General features: G+C 34.0%; 1 protein-coding gene across 1 annotated transcript; it reads right to left on the bottom strand.

Moving 5' to 3' along the window:
* Positions 1-4,277: 4,277 nt before the first annotated feature.
* Positions 4,278-19,391, bottom strand: LOC148950015 (putative fatty acyl-CoA reductase CG5065). Its single transcript, XM_089091407.1, has 3 exons — positions 19,155-19,391; positions 15,005-15,262; positions 4,278-4,461 (listed from the first exon to the last, which is right to left on the bottom strand). Exons 1-3 carry the CDS (start codon positions 19,331-19,333, stop codon positions 4,368-4,370), a joined length of 531 nt encoding a protein of 176 aa, XP_088947533.1. The 5' UTR covers positions 19,334-19,391; the 3' UTR covers positions 4,278-4,367.
* Positions 19,392-22,689: the final 3,298 nt, after the last annotated feature.

Raw genomic sequence — 22,689 nt, 5'->3', positions numbered from 1 at the left:
TTTTGGCAGTCCTCGTCAGCGACAAATCAGACCACTTTCTCATTCATGCAAAACTTGCCCTTTCAGAACCATCTAAGAAAAGGTCACGAATCAACCCCATGATACCGATTATATGTTTAACAGAGGAAAACTTGAAGAATTTAAAACATGAACTAGAGCAATTTAACTGGGATACCATAATGGAGATACAAGATGTAAGCGAAGCATTTGAGTCATTTCACTCGACGTTCTTGGATGTATACAGTAGATGTTGCGTGAGAAACCCAAGAACTAATAAGACACAAAAAGACCAGCCCATTAGCCCCTGGATGACGGATGGTCTTCTGGCCTGTGTGAATAAGAAAAATCCCATTTGGGGAGAGAATAGACGCTTTCCGAGCTTAGCGTGGCTAGAGGAGTATGAAAAATACAGGAAAGCCCTTCGGACTGTGTTACGAAGCGCAAAGCGTGGCTACCTGCACCAAAAGCTGACGGAAAGCGGGAAGGATGGTCGAAAACTCTGGCAGATTATCAACTCAGTACTACGACCAACCACAAAATCTTCAACATTACCAGTGAAATTGGTCGTGAAGGATGAAGAAATTACCGAACCTACACAGGTTGCCGCATCGCTGAGTACATTTCTGCAAATATCTGCCAGACCACAGCAAATTCCGTCGGGACACCAGCTAAATCATACAAAGAATACCTTGGCCCGAAGTGCATGAAATCAATGGCAGAGAGTCCTGTAACACCAAGTGAGCTCAAATTATTCGTAAAAAGTTTGAAGGGCTCTTCTGCTTCAGGTTTTGACCTGGTCCACACAAAGGCACTGAAAGAGGTAGTGACGACCATTGCTGAGCCTCTAACTTACCTTGTAAATCTTTCATTAGATAAAGAGGTCTTTCCTGAAATATTAAAAAAGGCAAATATAATACCTTTTCACAAAGGTGGATGTCATGCAGACACAGCAAATTACAGACCAATCTCAATCTTATCAGTTTTCTTGAAAGTCTTTAAAACGCCAATGAAAAACCATTTTTACCAATATTTAGAGGCCAAAGGCTTTTTTAACAGCCGCCAATTCGGGTTTAGGGCTGGTCATTCAACCGAACACGCCCTTACTTCCCTAAGTTTATTCGTAAACGGAATCCTCGATTCGGGTGCTTTACCTGCAGCTGTGCTTCTAGAGATTAAGAAAGCGTTTGATAGCATGCACCACGAAATACTACTAGGAAAGCTGGATCATATTGGAGTTCCTAGATTGGTTCAAGTCTTACTTGGAAAATCGTCAAATTTACACAGGAAATGACCATACAAATGATGTCGTAGTTAACTGCGGGGTGCCACAGGGCTCTAAATTGGGACCGGTATTGTTTCTTGTTCAGGTAAATTATCTTCAGCAAGTACTGACTCCTGCAAGTCATATCCCTTATTGCTGCAAACTATTTCACCCAAAAACGATGCTGGGGTCTAAAGTAGAAACCGACGACGGACTAACGGCATTTGTGGATGAATTACTTATGGCGAGCTCAGAATGGAACATAAAGTCTCTCAAAACGAAGCTACAAGACATTCTTAAAGAAATGTACCTGTGAATGGAGGCAAATCGTCTAGTCATCAACACTGACAAATCGAGTGTTATATTTTTTTCACGTATAGATTCACTGGCTCCTGATGTGATTGGTATTGAAACCTCTCGTGGACTTATCAAGAGACCAGAAAAAGGACGTGTTAGATACCTAGGGGTTTTAATCGATGAAAAACGCTCGTTCAAACACCACATAGCAAGTGTCGAGACGAAGCTTTCCAGGAACCATAGAATCTTGAGAAAACTCAGTCACCAATTCCCTAAAATAATACTGATCCTGATTTACAATGCAGTTATCAAGCCTCACATTCAATATTTTTTTACAGTTTGGCAATCTAATTTCCAGACACATTTACAGAGACTAAACTCACTTCACAACAAAGCACTTCAAATTTTAGGCCCAGGACTGAACAGACTATCAATGGCATCACTTTCCACACTACCTTGCACCGTTTTTTGTTTTAAATATTTTTCAGGAACACTCCCATCATCATTTAAAGGATTATTTACACTAGCATCACAAATCCATAGTTTAAATACACGATCTTCATCAGACATTTATACCCCTGACACCGACAGTTAGGTCGGAATTTTCTCCTAGAATTGCGTGCACTAAAGAGTGGAATGCACTTCCGCAAGAGCTGAAGTCAAATAGGTCTCTCGGCTCCTTTAAAAAAAATGTAAAAAATATCTAAAAGATTAGAAATTCATTTACTAGATTTATTTTATTATTATTACGTTTAAAAATTTTTGATATTATTATTATTTATTATATTTTAGTTTGATACTTCAAGGGGTATGAGCGGAGGAGAAGTTGTGTTAAATTTATTGTTATTTGATGGTGGTTCGGGGTGAAAATTGGAGAGGAAAGGAGGCCACGCTGTATTTAGAGTGTGCAATTATTACGGGCCCAACGTGCATCAATGCAGAAGGAATTGAGTTAAGTATATTTTATATTTTTTTTAATTAAAACCCATTATTAAACTTGAAAAACATTTGATCAGATTCTTAAATCATAGATGATCTAAATTTTATTAAAAACATATATTTTGGAAACGAATATCCTATTTTCTTTATTAACAATACCATTAGCAGATGATTTGCAAAAATAAAAACTTCAACGCTTTGTAAACAACTTTCAAACCGTAAATATCCGTTTATAAATTAGTCGATCAGAAAATGTGCTTTGAAAATAGATATTTCGAAGTGTTTTCAATTTTTATAGTCGTGGTAATTTCTTTTTAATATTGTTTTTATTGCTGTATGTTTGCATGAATAGATGAAGTGCCTAATGTTTTTAAATATAAAAGTCATAATGAGGAAAAATTTTATGCCATAGAAAACATTTAAAAGATATAAATCTAAATGACATATTTCATAATGTTAAGAAAAAAGTTTCAAAATTTAATCTTCAAAGCATTTGCGTGTCCCCGAAAGATGAGGTCTGATATGACGTTCTGATAACTTTTTTCTTACACATTTATAACTCTTAATGGAGCCTCTATATTGAAAATCGGGGAGTGTCCTCAAAAAAAGTTGGATGGAGGGGAACCCTTGGTGGTTAGAGAGAGGGGTCCCTAGGAGGTTGACGTCCTTGATGGTTAAGGTCATTGGTGCTTACGATCCTTGATGGTTAAACTCATAATCGTCTCACTAGTTGATTTCTAAGGATTTCTAAGGATTTTTTTGAATTTCTTTATTAAAATTCTTTTCATGGTATCTAAATCTCTATTAAAATCCTTTTCTTGGCATCTACATCTTTATTAGTATCAACCTTTTAGTATAGAATGCTAAAGCATATTTTATATTGACAACACTGCTTAAATGGTACTTGTGTATTATACAGAACACATTCGAGAAGTAAAGCTAGGTCAAGTTACAAGGTCTCACACTGTTTCCTTTTTTATATTAGTTGCGTCACTCCCGTCAGTATTTCTAGCTCTTTGATTGGCGTAGAAAGAGGCGTGTAATCTTGTCCCGATTATATTCTATCCCTCTGATTGGCTGTAATCTTGTCCCCCCTAAAATTAGTAGAAATAGGACGTGTGGTCTTGTCCCGGTTGTATTCAAACCCCTCCCCCTACTCAAGCTCTTTACAGAAGATAAGAATCTATAACTAAAATCAGTGTCAAATCATGGCAAGCTGCAAGACCGACACATAGCTGTCGGTAGCCAACACACAACCACTGTTCCTAATTTCAAAAAAAAATTGCTTTACATCTTCACTCTGGTTTGTTGGTTATAAAAATTACTTTTCCATGTTTGAGCTAGCATACTTGTTAGATTGCGCAGATGATGCGTAATTGGCTCTGTAGTCATGCACAATTTGAATTTATCCACAAGTCATACTGAAATTTGTCTTAGGTTTTTGCTTAGAGACAAACTTTCTTTTACATAGGGACAATTCTGGACCAACTGAGGCATAAACGACATTTAAAAACACTGAGAATTAAAGTGCTGAAAAAAGAAGAAATCGCAATAAAAATGACCTATGTGAGAGTAAAGAAATATACAAAAATCAATCAGTTTTACAGTAAGTACAAACTATAGCGTTAGAATATTTCTCATAAATATACACAGATATCTGAGACAAATTTTTGCAAACAAATCACTAAAAAAGAAGAGAAATTATACTGATAAAAAAAAAACATCTATATGCAAAAATCAAAATATACCAAACAAAGGATTATTTTCACACTAAATAGTAAATTTAGTACATTTATTTCAAAGTATATATTCAAAAAAGTCGACTTGTAAATGAAACAAAACATCCTGCCACCGTTGATCCAAACATTTATCACATTGTACGAGCTGTCTCCGATTTTCTTAGCAGAGTCCGTGCAATGAGAACTGCCAAAGCTAGTCTGAAGGTAAATTGGGCTAGCAACAATCTAAAAACCAAATAATCCTTAATAAGTAAGATTTGGTCAGGAAGCAGTAACAGCGGTCATTTATTCTAAATTAAAATGAAATTCTTTGCAACCAATGAACTGAAAAGTTTCAATTAAAATGTAATAAAAGTTAATTATTTTGTAATCGAACTTGTAAACCCAATTAATTGATTTCATGATTTTGTTTTCTTGTTTAAGGTTACAATCATTTTCAACCTCAAAGAAAAGTTTTATTTTTACCGTCCATGAACGATAAAGGATAATTGTTTAGAATCCATAAAGTTTCTAAAGTATTTTGCACCACAAACTCGTTATAATACCTTGTTAATGATTATTCCATTTTCGACATTTCATTGCCATTAAATACCAACCCCAAGAAGATGATTTGTGAAACGTTAGAATGCATAAAGTCTAATGATCCCCTTACTTATTTTTCTCTTTTTTAGGACCTTTAATTCCTTACGTTTGTTATTATTTATTTCTTTTTTTAATTGTACGTTTGGCTGTTTTATTGGAGAAATTGCAATTTTGTATGCCAGTTTATTTAAGTATTAATTAAAAAAAATTTCTTTCCATAAAATAATTTTTTCAAAGAAAAGTTAAGAATTACGTTAAACATATATTTTAGACCTAAAATAATAAGCAGAAATAAAGTCAAATAATTTTACAAACGTAAAACTAAAACAAATAACCATCAATTAATAAATAAACCTCAAAACGAAATGAAATTGCTAAATAATTTAATAATCTAAGCAGTTATAATAACTTAATAGCGTGATAATTTAAGTTGTTATTGAGATAGTACTTGTAAAACCTTAGACAATCTGCAGGCTGTAACTGTGAATTTATTTAGTTCAATATCCCCCTAATTATTCTCTAAAAGCTTCACCTCAATACCCTTATCTCCAGAAGTATCAACAGTTAGAGTAGTAGTAGTAGTAATAGTAGTAGTACTAGCAGCTGCAGCAGTAGCATTAGTAACAGTGTGCACATAACACCGTTTTTTTTTCTTTACTTTTTTTAATATCTCCCTCAACGCACTGAAATATTCAACTTACTTCTGTAAGCAGTTCCTGGGCATTTTTGGATACAATCTTTGACAGTAGTAGTAGTAGTATGCAAGTATTTTCTTTTTGATTAGTTCTATATTTCCTAAAATAAGTCCTTTGAGTTACAACTTAATACTCCAATTTGTTTCAAACATATGGCTGATACACCGTTTTGACAAGATCATGCATTAAGTTCTTGCTATAATTTCTTTTATTCTCATTCTTTTTAGAATATCCAACTTTCAAAATTCTTTTTCATTTTTGGGGCAGAGAATGCGCCAGTTTCTCCAATCCTTCGAAGAATATTGGTCAACTTGGGATTTAAAAGAATCAAGGAATACAGGAAAACCTAAAGACATGTGCTCCTTCTAAATAAATTGAAACAATTTTTAGTACTTTTTCTATATGTTCTTAAATTGTCATTCTTCTTAAAATATCGTCCATTCAAAACTCTATGTCTCTTATTGGACACACAATAGTAGATACCTATCTAAAGGTCCCACAACTCACCCCCAATGCCATCTACAATTTAGTCTAACGTTGACAGTACATAATTTATGGTTTTTCTCACTGAGAATGAAAAAACAGGATTTTTCTCACATTGATGGATGTTTCTTGGATGGTTATGTTTATTGGTCGATTTATTTTTTGTTTTTCATGGATGTCTACATAAGTTTATGTGTTTTTTTATGGTTTTTGTCAGTGAGAATGAAAAAAAAGGATTTTTCTCACTTTGATGGATGTTTCTTGGATGGTTATAAGAGTCTGTCAGTTTATTTGCTGTTTTTCATGAATTTCAACAGCAATTTATATGTTTTCTATGGTGTATGTCAGTGAGAATGGAAAAACATGATTTTTTTACTAAGATGGATGTTTCAAGTCCGATTTATTTTTTGTTGTTGTTCGTCCAGTTTAGAATGTTAGGGATAACGCCTCATGGTCAGTCTAGAGTCAGCAGTCAGAGTAAAAGGATTGAAAAATGAATAAGTTTGAGAAAGAGAGAATTAGATCAAATCTAGTGTTTATGGAAAAACATTTGATTTTGGATGACGATTTTCCCGAGTTATCTCTTCAACGCAGGATATTCTCTCGGGGAACACTTGACAATATAATGAAAACTGATTCTCCCCCAAAGATGTGACTCAAGTGCTTATACTCTATTTAGTGATATATTAATTGGAACAAAGCAGAATCCTATCGTGGATATACTTTTGAAAACATTGCCAATGGATTCAATGTAGATGGCTCCTCCTTAGAGGGAGGTAACGTCACAGAGTTACTCCTCTTCCCATTCCCCTTACTGAATTTATTGAACGAGGATCAGTTTCGTTTTAGCTGTGAGAGAGTCGACATGAGAAACCAAAAAATTTTCTTTACATGTTCACTATGCATGTACACTATTGGCAGTTGAACTCAATGTAAGACATGCACAATTATTGATGACTATAGTGAAAAGTGTAAATTATGTAATCCTTATAAATTACATAGAGGCTATGCAGTACAAATTAAAGGATGTAATTCATGCCTTGAGGAGATTTGTGACTCTCTCCCTAGAGGGCATCTGTGCTCCAATTGTCACTATGATAAATTTGATCCGTGGGAGAATGCTTACCCCGCTATGATTGGAAAGAATCCCAAACGTGATTCTAGTTTATTTCTACGAGATTGGTATCGTCGTGGATTTAAATTATTCTGGGAGGAGGAGCCAGGTCTACGATTCAACTGTTGGGGTAACAAGACAATTTCGTTTCAACGTCATCGTTTTGACGACACTGCCTATTATGACTATAAACCAAGTGATTTTTATTTGAAAGTTACCGAAGGTGATTCACCATTTGAAAACACTCTATGTGATATTACTTCAAATAGACAGATTGAAACTCGTGAATTTCATAATATGAATACGTTCTATTGTCGAAACAGTTAGAGACATTTTAAAAGATGATTTAGAAGAGGTTTTAGAAGAGTATTTGAGGGTGAAACTATGTGGTCGTTATAATACACAAGTTCCATTTGAACAGTGTCGTGAGGTCCTAACCCCAGCCCCAAAGGGCTCTGATCTACCTACCCCCCCTCCGAACGAAGCCCCCGGTCCTCAACAGGTCCCCGGCGCCCCAAAGGACCACCGGCGCCCCCAAGGCGCCAGATTCCCCAATTTTCACAACTTTTTTAAAGCTTTATTTTATCTTTTCAAAAATAGTTATTTTCCTTATTTCCCTCCTAAACCCATGTTAGAAGTTGAAGCATCCTTGTTTTTCACCCACAACTTTAGCATACTGCTTTTTTGAATGCTCCAACACAAATCAATACTTTTCAAAGGCATTTCAGAACCAGTTCTTTTCTTAATGTCCCTCCTAAACCTATTTTACAAATTGAAGTACCCATCCTTTTTACACACAACTTTACTTTACAGCTTTTTTAGTGATCCGACACTAAGCAATACTTTTCAAAGGGCATTTCAGAACAATTTCTTTTCTTAATTTTCTCCCAAAACCCATTTTATAAGTTGAAGTAACCATCCTTTTCACAACAAACTTTAGTTTATAAGTTTTTTATGTGTGTGTAAGTTTTTGTGTGTGTGTAAGTTTGTGTGTGTGTAAGTTTTTGTGTATGTGTAAGTTTTTGTGTGTGTAAGTTTTAGTGTGTGTGTAAGTTTTTGTATGTGTGTATGTTTTTTTGTGTGTGTAAGTTTCTTTGTGTGTGTGTGTGTGTGTAAGTTTGTGTGTGTGTGTAATTTTTTTTGTGTTTGTGGAAGTTTTTGTGTGTGTGTAAGTTTTTGTGTGTGTGTAAGTTTGTGTGTGCGTTTAAGTTTTTGTGTGTGTGTAAGTTTTTGTGTGTGTGTAAGTTTTTTTGTGTGTGTAAGTGTTTGTGTGTGTGTGTAAGTTTTTGTGTGTGTGTTTGAGTTTTTGTGTGTGTGCCCATATCAATTCTATTTTCCTAAAATAATATAAAATTTTCCACTTCAATTCAGATTTTTCTCAAACAGATGAAAAAATTTAAAATACTGATCTAAATTTTTCATAGAAGATAGAAAAATTCAAGTTCTCTTCTGAATTTTAGCGAAGAACATAATTCAATTCTAATTTCTCTAGAAAAAATAAAAAGCTTCCATTTCAGTTTTAAGTTCACCAAGACTTGAAAAATTTAAAGTTCACTTCTAAATTTTTCTGTAGAAGATAGGAAATGTTATACTATGATTGTGATTATTTTCCATGAAGATAAAAAGTTTCACTTTAATTCTAAATTTTCTTAGATTCAAATCCGACCTTTCTCAAAGAGATGAAAAAATTTAAAGTTCTGTTCCAAATATTTTCCCGGAAGAAGAAAAGTTCAACTTCGATTCTCCATTTTCTCAATGAAAATTAAATAATTTATTGATCAATTCTATTTTCCCAAAATAATATAAAAAGTTTCCACTTCAGTTCAGATTTTTCTCAAAGAGATGAAAAAATTTAAAATACTGTTCCAAATTTTTCATAGAAGATAGAAAAGTTCAAGTTCTCTTCTGAATTTTACCAAAGAACACAATTCAATTCTAATTTCTCCAGAGAAAATAAAAAACTTCCACAGATTATTTTCCATGAAGATAAAAAGTTTTACTTTAATTCTAAATTTTCTTAAATTCAATTTCGACCTTTCTCAAAGAGATGACAAAATTTAAAGTTATGTTCCAAATATTTTCCCGGAAGAAGAAAAGTTCAACTTCGATTCTGAATTTTCTCAATGAAAATGAAATAAGTTATTGATCAATTGTATTTTCCTAAAATAATAAAAAATTTCACACTTCAATTCAGATTTTTCTCAAAGAGATGAAAAAATTTAAAATACTGTTCCAAATTTTTCTTAGAATATAGAAAAGTTCAAGTTCTCTTCTGAATTTTACCAAAGAACATAATTCAATTCTAATTTCTCCAGAGAAAATAAAAAGCTTTCACTTCAGTTTTAAGTTGACCAAGACATAAAAATTTTAAAGTCTATAAGCACTTAAGTCACATCTTAAAAGTTTCATACAATAGTCCAATGGGAGAGAATAAGTCTTCATTATATTGTCAAGTGCTCCCCGAGAGAATATCCAGCTTTGAAGAGATAACTCGAGAAATTTGTCATCCAAAATCAAATGTTTTTCCATATACATGAGATTTGATCTAATTCTCTCTTTCTCAAATTTATTCATTTTTCAATCCTTTCACTCTTACTGCTGACTCTAGACTGACCATGATTCGTTAGCCCTAGCATTCTCACTGACAAAAACCATAAAACAGACATAAACTTCTGTAGACATCCATGAAAAACAAAAAATAAATTGACCAATAAACATAAGCATCCATGAAACATCCATAAAAGTGAGAAAAATCCTCTTTTTCCACTCTCAGTAGCAAAAACTATAAAATATGTACTGTCAACGTTAGACTAAATTGTAGATGTCAGCAGGGGTGAGTTGTGGGACCTTTAGCTATGTATCTACTGAGGGCTAGTGCCCTTTTTAATAGTCGAAAGTCATTGGAGGGTAACTAGTCCCCCTCTCACGCCTACCATTCCTCCATACCCATCCAATAAAAATTTTCATATAGCCATTTTTTTCAACGTAGTAGAAAATTCTGGAAATTAGGTCTTTGAGAATGGTACCCCCTCCCCCCAGCCCGAAGGGCAATGGTTGTAAGATATGCCCTGGGGGCATATAAGATTTGTATTGAAAGTGTTGTCGTAGAAACTTCAAAAGTTTTCATTTGATTGGAAATTGAAAGAGCTAGTGCCAATTTTAATAGTTGAAAGTGATTGGAGAGCGACTGCTACCCCTCTCATGCCCACCATTTCCCCAAACACATCCAATCAAAATTTTGAGATAGCCATTTTGTTTAACGTAGTTGAAAATTCTGAAAATTAGGTCTTAGAGGATGGCAACCACCCTAAGAACCCTTAGGGACAGGGTTGTAATTTATGCCGTGGGCGCATATAAGGTGTTTATAGAAAGCGTTGTCGTTTCAAAAAGGGTTCATTCGATTGGAAATTGAAAGACCGAGTGCCCTTTTTAATAGTCGAAACTGATTGAAAGGCTTGACAGGTTTATAGTAAAGATCGATGTGGATATAATGTATTATATTTTTGTAGTTTTTTTTAGAACAGGACACTTCGTATCGAGGGAGTTGTCGTGGGAATTTCAAGAAGGGCTCATTCGATTGAAAATAGAAAGGGCTGATGCCCTTTTGAATAGTCGAAAGTGATTGGAGGGCAACTAATCCCCCTCCCACGCCCACCCTCCCATTTGCCCATTATGTTTAAAACCTAACTGTTGCCTTAATATTAAATCAAAATGCACTGTGTTAATGCTAATTCCCAATAAGGCGCCTTCGCAGTATCCCAAGAACGACTGAGGGTATTATGTTCTGACTTTCGGGGCCACTTCTGCACTTAAAATTTAACCAAATCAAAATAGCGTAAGTGTATCCAAGCTGTTAAGGAAAATAAACAGATTTTTTTGCGAATGGTATCAAGTTCTCTATTGCAGGTCAACTAGAGGAGGTATGAAACTAAATTAAACATTACTATTTGTGTCCAGATTTTTAAAAGGATGTATTTGTTAAAAATTAATGAAAATTTTGTTCCAGCATACAAATAGCAGGCCAAACTGTAAAGTCTTAAGAAAACTAAAAGATTTAAAATATAAATGGTTGGGAAGGGTTAAATGGTTATGTTAGGAGAAATATAAAGAAAACAGAAGTCGTTTGAAATTTATAAAATAGAGGTTTTGGAATATTCTTACTTTGTGCAAGAATATACGTAAAGCCAAAAGAGTAAGGTTTGGAGTTAAAAGAGTGTGTACTTCATGCTGGGCGTAACCCCATGAAAAGGTGTTTTCGTACTATTAGGGTAGGTAAACTATTCTGAGTGAGTAAAACCCTGAAAATGAGCTGTAGCGGCATAGCCCCCTTAAAACTAGGTGCATAAGTCTAGGTTTATAATGTAGAAAGTAGCCCTCTGAAAAGCTGGTAGGTAATGTAGGATAGGCACACCATTTTGGTGGGGGGGGGGGGTTACAAAAGGATTTTTCATGGGGGGGACAAAAATAGCTTTAAAACACACATCAAAAATTTGTTTATATTCATTTTTGTTACCTTTTTACGAGTCAAACAAACATTTCGGGGAGGGTAGTTTCAAACCCCCTGATCCCACCTCCGTTGGAGATGGTCTTGCCATATGGTGTAAAGGATTTTTAAGTGAACATTCCCCCTTAAAGCAAATACTTGAAGAAAAAGGATAAAGTTGACTTCAGTTTCGAAAAACCGGAACGACTTCTACTAGCGAGTTTTTGAAATGTAAAAAGATATTGTTTTAAGAACCCCCAAAAATAAAATTTAGTGCTCCTTAAGACAAAGTTTATTGTGCACGTAAGGAGTAAACGCTGAAAAGCTGGTGAAAAATCTAGGATAGGTATACCTTGGTTAGAGCGAAACCCCCGAAAACGCTATTTAGTGCCCCTAAAACCCTGTAGCAGTTAATCCCCCCTATTCTAGATTTATCGACGATCTAAAACGAAATTAATAGGAAAAGAATATTTATTACAAATATCAGGCAAAAATTCTTATAGAAACTACCAATAATGAGATTTGGCATAAAATGACATAATTTAGCTTTTCTGGAACGATGATGAAGGTTCTTACATTCTTTTCCTTTTATACGGACCTTTTTTTATGATTCCTCGAAGAATGGGAAGAATTTCGGTATGGAGAATCTTTTTCTGAATCTTTTATTTTGCTTTCAAACATACTGGATCTTGTTTTAGAGAACCTCCTTATGCTCTTGAGCTTTCTTGAGATGGTAAAAGTCTCCCTTTTCTATTACTTAAGAAATATTACTTAAGAAATATTTTCCATAAAAAGAAGTTTTCAAAAACATAACGAGCCATATTAAACTTAAGACCAGCAGAAATAAATTTCTATAGTAGTTCAAACTCAAAACGGCCAGGAATTACTATTTAAGAATTAATGAAACCTAAAACGATTTTGGCTATTGTCACCTTGCCCATCACCAAGCCGTAAAAAATTTAAATTCTATCGCGCTAATTGCACGTCACTAGAAAATAGTTATAATATATACATATTTGTTTACATTTATTACTTAGAAAATGGAAATTAAAGTGAGAAAAAAAATCTTAAGTTATTGAGTTAATATCATTATATATGAAATATTAAATTTATTTTCACTAGTTCGTTCCAGTCATCTCTGCTGTTATAGTTACTTATTTTTTATTTGTTGATGATCTTCTGAAAAATAAAATACACTGCTCAAAATGTATACAGTTTTTAGTATTATAAAAAATAAACAAAAATATTGGTAACATAGTTCTTTTTCAGTAAAGCCCAAATCAATAGCTAGGCTTTAGACTTTTACAGTTAGGGGAGAGAGAAGGTGACAGTAGCAAAACCCTTGTTTCTAGTAATTTTTATTCGTTTTAAGTTTGATTAGAAAATTAAATTAAATTTTTTACTCGATTCAAGATTCACTATTGGTCTATTTTTGAATCTGTTATCCTAACGTTTGCTATGATAGCTAATTTTAATTTCTGTTCGTTTTGGGTTCAATTTATTTTTCAATAGTAATTTCCGGTTATTATGAATTTGAACTATTTTAAGTTTCTACTGGCCTTAAATTTAATAAGTTCTTTACTTTTCATTGATAAACTTAATTTTTTGAAAAGTTTTTTGATTAATTAAATCAAAATATTGCTTCTAATTTAGAAATTAAGCGGAAAGAAAAACGCAACTTAAAACATGAAGATCGCAGATTTTTACGATAAAATCTCCGAATTCTGATTATAATGAACATAACAGTCCTTTGAAAAATTCAATCCTTTAAAAAATTCAAATCTTTTTAAAAATCCTTTTAAAAATTCATAAATCCTTTAAAAAATTCATGTAACTGATATGTCAAGTTTGAGCGCACTTATCGAGACAGGACTTCCTAAGGTTGTTAAAAGAGGGATAATCGAATTAAATCCATTGATTTTTTCAAGTTTACGGAAAATTAAAGAGCAATATCAAAACTTAAAATTTGCATACTAAGATTTCAAAAGATATTGTAAACTGAATATTTTTAATGATGCAATAAGAAAATTCAATTTACAGGCTAGAAGATTCTGGCAAAAAATTCCAAATTTAGATTACTATGAACCAAAACATGATATATCCATAAGAAGATTTCATAATTGAAACCTACAGTTTATCTTTACTTACCGAGAGGTAACTTCCTGTTGTTGTTCAGAAGGTGGATATTGTAATAAATTCATAGATTTCTTCAAGTTTAGAAATTCAATGGAAAGTAAAAAGCAATTTCATGAATTAATTGACATGAAACCTTTTGAGATTGTTAGAGGGGAGGCCTAATCTTAAATTAAATTCATGAAATTATCAAGTTTAGACAATCAGTGAAGAATAAAGATCAACATCAAAACTTAAAATGTGCATTGTTAAGCTACATAAAGAAAACAGGACTAAGGAGCTTGTTGAAAATCATTAACAAATACTCTCAATTCTGGTATTATGTATACATACTTTTTTAATAAAAAATTAAAGCCAAAAGATGTATCTCATCTTCTTTACAATAATTATTGAAATAGATTGTAGGACAGCATTGAACCACATATGGATGTCATAATTTTTCCATTAAATAGAGCTTACAATGCTTGAAATGTGAATGTAAAAAAAAACTTTCGAGAACTATCTACGAAAAAAATCAAAAAAATTGATTTACCCATGTAAATTTTTAAGGGTTATGTCAAATCAAATTTTATGAGCCTCAAGGTTCAAACACTATCAAATAAGTCGAAAAATTCATATAAACCAGACTATTTATTGCTATAATCTGGCTAATTGTGATCTAAAAAGTTTATTAAAAAAATATTATAATTGACTACTCATAAATCTTGTTATCTCACAGTTCGAAATAGACTCGTTAAATATATATGAATAATCCTAAGATATATGATATATGATATATAATATATAATCCATATATATGACATATAATATAATATATATAATATATATCCTAAGATATATGATATATAATCCTAAGATATATGAAATGACAGAAAAGAAATGTTTGTTTGTAATAAAGGAACTAAAGCTCCTGGGTCAAGTTCACTCTTAGAAAAGTTCGTTCTTCTTGATTGGGCAATCAACCATGTACAGATGGGCTTTGCCCTGCCCCATTTTATCTCAAGTTCTCGGCTAATTGGGAAAATATCCCAAGTTCACTCGCTCAGTGTTTATTCTCACTCCATTGAACCTAATTTAAATGCAGATTAGGTATTTGTGAGGGGGCATCCGCTTAATATTAAGAGTACCTTCTACTGTATTAGGTCCTGTTTAAGTTAAATTGTTTTTTCTCTTAGGTAAAATTTTCTAGTTAACCAGGGAAGTCTTGTAAGAGAAAATGAAACAGAGAAAATTCCTGGAGTTTGGCAACAAAAAACTAGCGTGAGGTTCATAAATTACCGTCTCATGCGGCTTTTGGCAGCAGGTAGGGTGTGCAGTTCATCCTTAAGAGCGAATTTCCGGATCCCCAAATAATAAGTAAAAAAATATTCGTCCCAATCAATGGTTCGTGAATCAAAATTGAAGATGGCTCTGTCAATGGCATTCATTCGCTGGATTAAGGCGCAGGTATTGTCACTTCTTGTGCGCCATTCGTGAGTTGTGTAGAACTGAACACAATCCACCAATTTCATAGCTTTCTTATGCAAACGCACCATACTAAAAGGGAAAGTCTGGATAAACTTGCGAGAATAAATAGAAAAGCTGGGACATGTTTTGCTTAGGAGTAAATTAGACACGGTTCCTCTTTTCTAACCATTGAAATGAGTAGCTAATTTGATTTTTAAAAGGTATAGAATTCATTATAATATATATTTTAGTCTTTTTATTTGTGCAGATTTTACACAGCTTAACAGTTGTATGATTTTGTTTGCCAGCTCACTGTTTCGTGGAAGACAACGAATGTATCATTCTTAATAGTTCAAGTCAAGTGGTTACAATACTAGGCTTGAAGTTCTTTGTTCGTTAGAACAGGGGCGCAAGTTACGGTGTCACTTGTTATTTGTATCAGAACAGCGGTCAGTGACATGATATTGTGAGCTCAGAGAGAGTTAATCCAGCTCTAAATTGGTACCTGCAGAAATCTGGGAAGGTAAACAGAAACAGTGTGTGAAAGCACAAAATGACTTACCCCAAACCCCCCATTGCACCATCTGGCTGAAGGATACTGGAACTGAGATCAACACCACCAGTAGGCACTGTAAGGTCCAAATGCCGTATTATTTACCCTTTTTACCTTCTTTTTAATTATGCTAAGCTACCAAAACAGGACTATTAAGGAATTCTTCATCAGAATTTGTATGTACAGAGCACCTACCACTAAGTTTCAGATTTACGTAAGAATCGAGATCAATTTATACGATCATGGAAAGGATATTTATAATCTTTTTAAAGCTAGAATTAAGTTTTGGAATAACCTCTATGCTGATATTTATATATATATATATATATATATATATATATATATATATATATATATATATATATATATATATATCCTACCTAAACTATATAAATCCTACCTAAAATCATATGATTCTTGCTGAAATCTTAGACATACTTACTAACGATGGAGATAAATTTCTGAGACAAACCAATTAAAAAAATTTACATACACACAAGAGGTAAACTCACCTCTTTTGCCAACCAGTGTCGACCACCCATCAGCCCAAGAGAAACCCTTTGATAAAATGATTTAATCAAAAGGGCCTCCAGTCCCTTTTGATTCTTAAAAGGAAACTAGAAATTTCAATTTCCAATCCAATGAGCCCCCCTCTAAAGTTTATACGAACACCCCTTCAATGAAAACCTTACATGCCCCGGGGCATAACTTACAACACTTGCCGCCGGATTCTAAGAATGTTGTGTCAACCCCGGAGTTTCTGTTAAATGAAACTTGGTCTGTTTTGGATAAAATGAATTTCTCAAAATGCGATTGGATGCATTTGGGGAAAAAAGCTCATGGAGGTGGGATAACTTCCCTCCTTCACTTTTGACTCTGATAAACGGAGCTATAACTTTGAATTTCTAAACATTTTAGCCCCCTTTGAAGTTTATAAGAACACCTCTTCCATGAAATCCTTATATGCCCACGGAGCACATATTACAACACTTGCCCTCGGGCTCTGGCAGTTGTGTTGACCTTGAAATTTTTGTTATCTGATCTTTGAAATATTTTGAACAGAATGACAATCTAAATTTTATGATCAGATTCATTAGCGAGAAAGGGCTTAGAGGGGGGGGAGGGTATTTGTCCACCGATTTGTTTTGACTCTTAACAAGTACTTTAGAACTTTGGATATTCAAACATTTGAGCTACCTCTGAAGGTTATACGACTATCCATTTCATAAAAACCTTATATGTCCCCAGGGTGTGACTTACAACACTTTCCCAGGCTCTGGGAGGTTTTATTGATCCCGGAGTTTTGTTATCTGATTTTTGAACTAGTTCTAACAAAATGGCTATCTCGAAATTTTCATCAAATGCATTTGGGGGGAAAAGGGTGTGGGGGGAGCTAGTTGACCTTTGATCACTTCTGTCTCTTAAAAAAGGAAGAAGGACTTTCATTTTCAAATCATTTTAGCCCTCTCTAAAGTTTATACGACAACCTCTTCTATTAGAACCTTATACGTCCCCTGAGTATAACTTACAAATCTTCCTTCTGGAGTCTGGGGGGTTAAGTTGACCCTGAAGTTTTGTTATCTGATCTTCAAATTATTTTGAACCAAATTGCTATCTAACAATTTGGATCGCATATAATTGGTGAAAAGAGGGCGTTCGTGGGTTTAGATGCCCTCCGATCACTTTCTACTCCTAAAAATGGAAATAGAACTTCAAATTTACAGCCAAATGAGCCTCCTCCGATGTTTATACGATATTCCCTTCCATAAAACATTATATTCCCCCTGGGAATAACTACCCTTGACCCAGGGCTCTAAGGGGCTCTGTTAACCCCACAGGTATTGTTTTATGACGGACAAACTGTTTCGAACAAAATAGCTATCTCAAAATGTTCACCAAAAACATTTTGGGAAAAAGAGAGTGAAGAAGGGTCTAGTTACCTTCTAATCACTTTTGACTCTTCAATAAAAGCCTTTTTCTTCCCTGGGTATAAATTACACCACTTGCCCCCACGCTCTGGGGTTTTTTGTCCACCCCAGAGTTTTTCTTTTTATGTTCTTTGTTATATTTAAATCAAAATGACTATATAAAACTTCCACCAGATGCCCTTAGAGAAAAAAGACCGGGGGGCTAGTTGCCCTCCGATCACTTTTTATTCTCAAAAAGGGAACTATATCTTTCAAGTTCTAATAATTTGAGCCCAATCTTATGTTTACACTAACACCTCTTTGATAAAATCCTTATATGTCCCCGATGCATAACTTACAACCCTTGCCCCAGAGCAATGGGGGGCTATTTCGTCCTCTAAGCTTTGTTATGTGATCTATGGACTATCTTCAACAAAACAGACATCTCAAAATTGTGATGATTTTCATTAGGGGAAAAGAGGGCGTGGGGAGGATGTAGATGCCCTCTGATCACTTTTGACTTTAAAAATGGACCTAGCACTTTCAATACCCAATCAAATGAGTTCCCTCTGAAGCTTTTTCGACAACCCATTCAGTAAAAACCTTATCTACCCCCGGGGCACGACTTAGAAAACTTGTATTTGCCCTCCGATAATTGTTGACTCTTAAAAAGACACTATAACTTCCGATTTCCAACCAAATGAGTCCATTTTTAAATTTATATGACTACCACTTCTGTAAAAACCTTAAATGCTCCCAGGGCATTACTTACAACACTTGCCCCTGGGCTCTGAGGGGTTATTTTGACCCCAGAGTTTTTATCTAAAAAAAAGGCATCGGAGAGGGGGGAATAAATGCCATCCAATCGCTTTTGAGTCTAAAAAAACACTAGGACTTTCTGTTTCAAATCGATTTTCCCCCTTCCAAAGTTTATATGAACACTCCTTCTATATGAAGTGGCTGTGGTAAACAAATTTGAATAAATAATAAAACATTGACGACCTATGGCCTTTACTATAGGCAATGCTATAGCGTTATCTCTGATGTCATGTTTAGTTTAATTTATTTTTAACTTATTTTTGTCCTTTTGATAAAAGCTCCAGGACGTGCAGTTGAAACATTCGGATTGTTGTTGTTGATTTTTTTTTCACTGTTTAATTTAAATTATAACCCATTTTCTCTCTTAGGTTTAGAAGCCTATTTTAAAATTCTTCCACTTGAAGCAAACTTTAAAAGGGATTTATTGAGATAGTCGGTTACTACTGATTAAAAATTAAAGTTAACTACGAAAATCAAAAGAAAAAAAACGGACAACCACAAATTCGTTACATAAAGGAGACAGAAGTTAACGCAAAAAATATAAATAAAAAAAGGTAACAAAAGAAGATAATAAGAAGAAAAATAGGAAAGCTGAGAAACATAAAAATAAATTGGAGATCATGAATTGTAGCTCATTAGGTGTGTTTAACATCTAACGCTGTAATAATGCACATATCTATCGAAATAAGTAAATAAAACTTACAAAGGTTTCTTGCCACAAACATGAAAAGCACCGTCTAGCAAATATGCAGGGGCGATCTGACGTAAGAACTGATCTACGCGATGGTGGAAAATATTATTCTTGAAGCTTACTCTAGGAAGCCACACAGCTTTACCAAGCGGATATTCATACATCAAAGGGTACATTGCGTTTCTTAACATGTTCCAGGTAACTGGATTTAGACCAGTAGATGCTAAGAATACGGTAGGACTGGTGTGCTGTCTCCTGCAAATGAAATAAGTATATAACAGAACCAACCTATTATACCTAATAGAAATATACGAATATAGAAGTTCGTTGTGTAAGTTAATTCATAAGTTACATATATTTATTACTAATAAAAACTTTCGTAAAAAAAATTAAACAACTTTCGAGAAAGCCATTTAACCAAAAAAAGTAAAATTAATGTGCAAATTTCGTTTCAATTATTCATGTACGGTGAGCCAAGATCAAAACCTGTATTAAATTTAAAACGTTCAGAAATTAAAATAAAAAAAAAAGTTTTATTAACTCAAAGTAAGGAGCGAGATTAAAAATTAAAACGAACAGAAATTATTTTGTATATGAAAGCGGCTGTCCCCTGCTCACCGCCTGTCCCTTTACGCTACAGTTTGACTCTTTCTCATAACTCTATTTTTTAGAACAATAAAAAACTTTAGCGCAAAGAGCGAGGCGTTGAGGAGGGGAGAGCGCCTCTCTTATACAGAATAATTTATGTTCGTTTAAATTTTAATGTCGCTTCTTACCTTGAGTAAAAAAAACTTGTCTTTTTATTTAATTCTCTTTAAGCTCAAAATAGACGTAGACAACAAATAATTTAAATTGTTAAGGAGATGTTCTTTTAAATGGAATTGGTACACTCATCGATTGAATGTCTTATATATTTTCAAGCTTCTCTGCTAAGTATTATTAGTATTCACATGTCTCATTCTATAACCTGTTCTTTTTATAGACCTGTATCAACGATATAGGTTTTAATCTACTAATACTAAGAATACAGTGGCTTGAATGTAGACTCTGAGCATTTGCAAAAAAAAGGGGTAATTAATGTTGAAAAGGGTAATTACTTCTTTAGTTTACGAGATTTGCGAATTTTTTGCGAAAAGATCTCAGTTACATACGGATTCAGTTACACGGGGATTAGTTAAATGGGGTCAAGTTGCATGGGAGGTTCAGTAGCACGAGGGGTTCAGTTGTATGGAGGAGTTCAGAAGCTTGGGATTCAGTTACATGGGGTCGATGGTCGTTATAATACACAAGTTCTATTTGAACAGTGTTGTGAGATCCCCTACCACACCCCCAAAGGACTCCGATACCAACCACACCAACCCCTTTATTATCGCAGTTACACAGTGGTAGTTATAAAACAAAAGCCTTTTATTATTTTTTAAAAAAATTTGGAATAAAATAAATTTCAGGTGGGGGGGGGGGAGGGGGCAAAATGAGAGCTGGGATGGAAATTTGGTCTGAGAGAGGCAGTTGTCCCCTCTGTCCCATAGGAAATTACGCTCCTCAACCCAGCCTCTGGCCACTTACTGACAAGGGGTGAATCCGGGGAGAGGGTTAAAAGTTCTAGTGCCCTGTTTAAGCGACCAAAAAACTGAAGGAGCAACTAAGCTCCATTCAATGCTCAATTTCCCCAAAGTTATAGGGGTCGTGTATGTCTCTGTGGGCTCTGTGTATCTCTGTGGGAGCGTTTGAATCTTTTGGTTACTAAAGTATTATATTTTTTATCATGTTTTAGGATATTCGATTAGGATTAACTTAACTTCATTCCTTGAGTGTTGTCGGGGGGTAACACGTAAGTACCAAATTTTGAGTTCACTGCAGGGGATTTTCCACAAGGTTCAGTAGCACGAGGGGTTCAGTTGTATGGAGGAGTTCAGAAGCTTGGGATTCAGTTACATGGGGTCGATGGTCGTTATAATACACAAGTTCTATTTGAACAGTGTTGTGAGATCCCCTACCACACCCCCAATTTGTCAAGACCTGAATGCTAAGCGATGGACATGAACTCGATTGAGAACCCATTGTGAAAATGAAAAAAAAAAAAAAAAAAAAAAAAAAAAAAAAACTAAAATATATTGTTAGTATGTGTGTAGAGCATGGCATGGTTACCGCTAGGACAACGGTCTAACCATTAACGGTTTTAGGTATCTGTGAATAAGTTCTAAAGCGAGAGTGGTAGCTGGGACAAATTTTTTTTGGAAGTGCCCGCCTCACCTGCCCAGAGTCTCAGGCAAGTGACCCTAAATTAGAAAAAGTGGAAATTGACTCAGGTTTTCTAAACTGAGCATAGAATTGATCAATAACTTATTTCATTTTCATTGAGAAAATTCAGAATTGAAGTTGAACTTTTTCTTCTTCCGTGAAAATATTTGGCAAAGAACTTTAAATTTTTTCATCTGTTTGAGAAAGGTCAGAATTGAATTTAAGAAAATTTAAAATTAAAGTGAAACTTTTTTGTCTTCATGGAAAATAATCGCTATCATAGCATAACTTTTCCTATCTTCTCTGGAAAAATTTAGAAGCGAACTTTAAATTTTTTATGTCTTGGGACTTTTATTCTTCAGGGACAAAATTTACATAGAAAAAGGATCGCTAGTGGAACTTATTTTTAGTCTCAAGTTCTTCACAGGGCTTCTGTCTTCTTCTTCATTACCATCTATCTTTCCCTTTTCAACCGACCACTTCGTTTCCGTAGCCTCAGAGTTTCTAAGTTTTCTTTTCAGCTTTTGTGGGGTTTTCCGAGTTTTCTTTTCTACTTTTCCTATAAGTGCTTCATCTTTCATATCAAGTGGAATTTCCTTCTTTGGTTCGCTTATTTCACACTTGGAATGAAAGTCCAATTCGTCATAATGAGGATGTAAAGATTCTGATGCCAGCAGAGCACAAGACTTTAATTCGCTTTCTGTTAGTTTGTTTATCACTATTGTAGAGGACTTCAATTGTCTCCGAATTCCAGGTATTTCGGCGAGGCTAATGAAACATCTTTCCGTCATTTTTTTTATTTCCTGAAATGGGAAACAGAGATCATTGTAATTAAACAAATATAAAAAGATTTTTCAACTAAAGTAAGGAGCAAGTTTAAAACTAATAACAGATTGAAGCTACTTTGTATACAAGGGAGGGACCCTCAATTTTCTTTAAAAAAATTTGGAAAAAAGCCAACTTCACAATAAAGAGTAAGGAGTTAAGAATGAGACAAAAGTTCTATTAAGAGCTTTTTTTTTTATGTAAATGGTTAATTTTTTAACCGAAACTATGCTTTTGTGACTGAAGATATACATTATAATCAGTGAAATTGTTTAAAAATACGCTAAAAGATGATTCCCGTGAAGCTATTGTAGTTTTCTATAAAAAATAAATGATTTTCAAAATAAAAGACACGGAGGGTTTAGTTAAATTTTCGTCTGAAAAATAGGAGTTCACACTTTTAAAAAGTTCTATTAAGAGCTATTTTTATGGAAATGGTTCATTTTTGAACCGAAACTATGCTTTTGTGACTTAAGATATA

This window comes from Artemia sp. Qi Xiang Cuo, chromosome 7 (assembly GCF_049724085.1).
Source record: "Artemia sp. Qi Xiang Cuo chromosome 7, ASM4972408v1, whole genome shotgun sequence".
NCBI classification, from domain to species: domain Eukaryota; kingdom Metazoa; phylum Arthropoda; class Branchiopoda; order Anostraca; family Artemiidae; genus Artemia; species Artemia sp. Qi Xiang Cuo.
This window is presented reverse-complemented; position numbering and strand designations above follow the sequence as displayed.

Bases quoted from the DNA above. Each gene is read 5' to 3' on its own strand.
- LOC148950015 (XM_089091407.1), bottom strand. From the start codon at position 19,333: ATGTTAAGAAACGCAATGTACCCTTTGATGTATGAATATCCGCTTGGT. The intron at 15,263-19,154 runs GTAAGTTTTATT...TTTCCCTTTTAG, and splicing joins GTTTGTGGCAAGAAACCTTT to TATGGTGCGTTTGCATAAGA. The intron at 4,462-15,004 runs GTAATTTATGAA...TTTGGTTTTTAG, and splicing joins GCCAAAAGCCGCATGAGACG to ATTGTTGCTAGCCCAATTTA.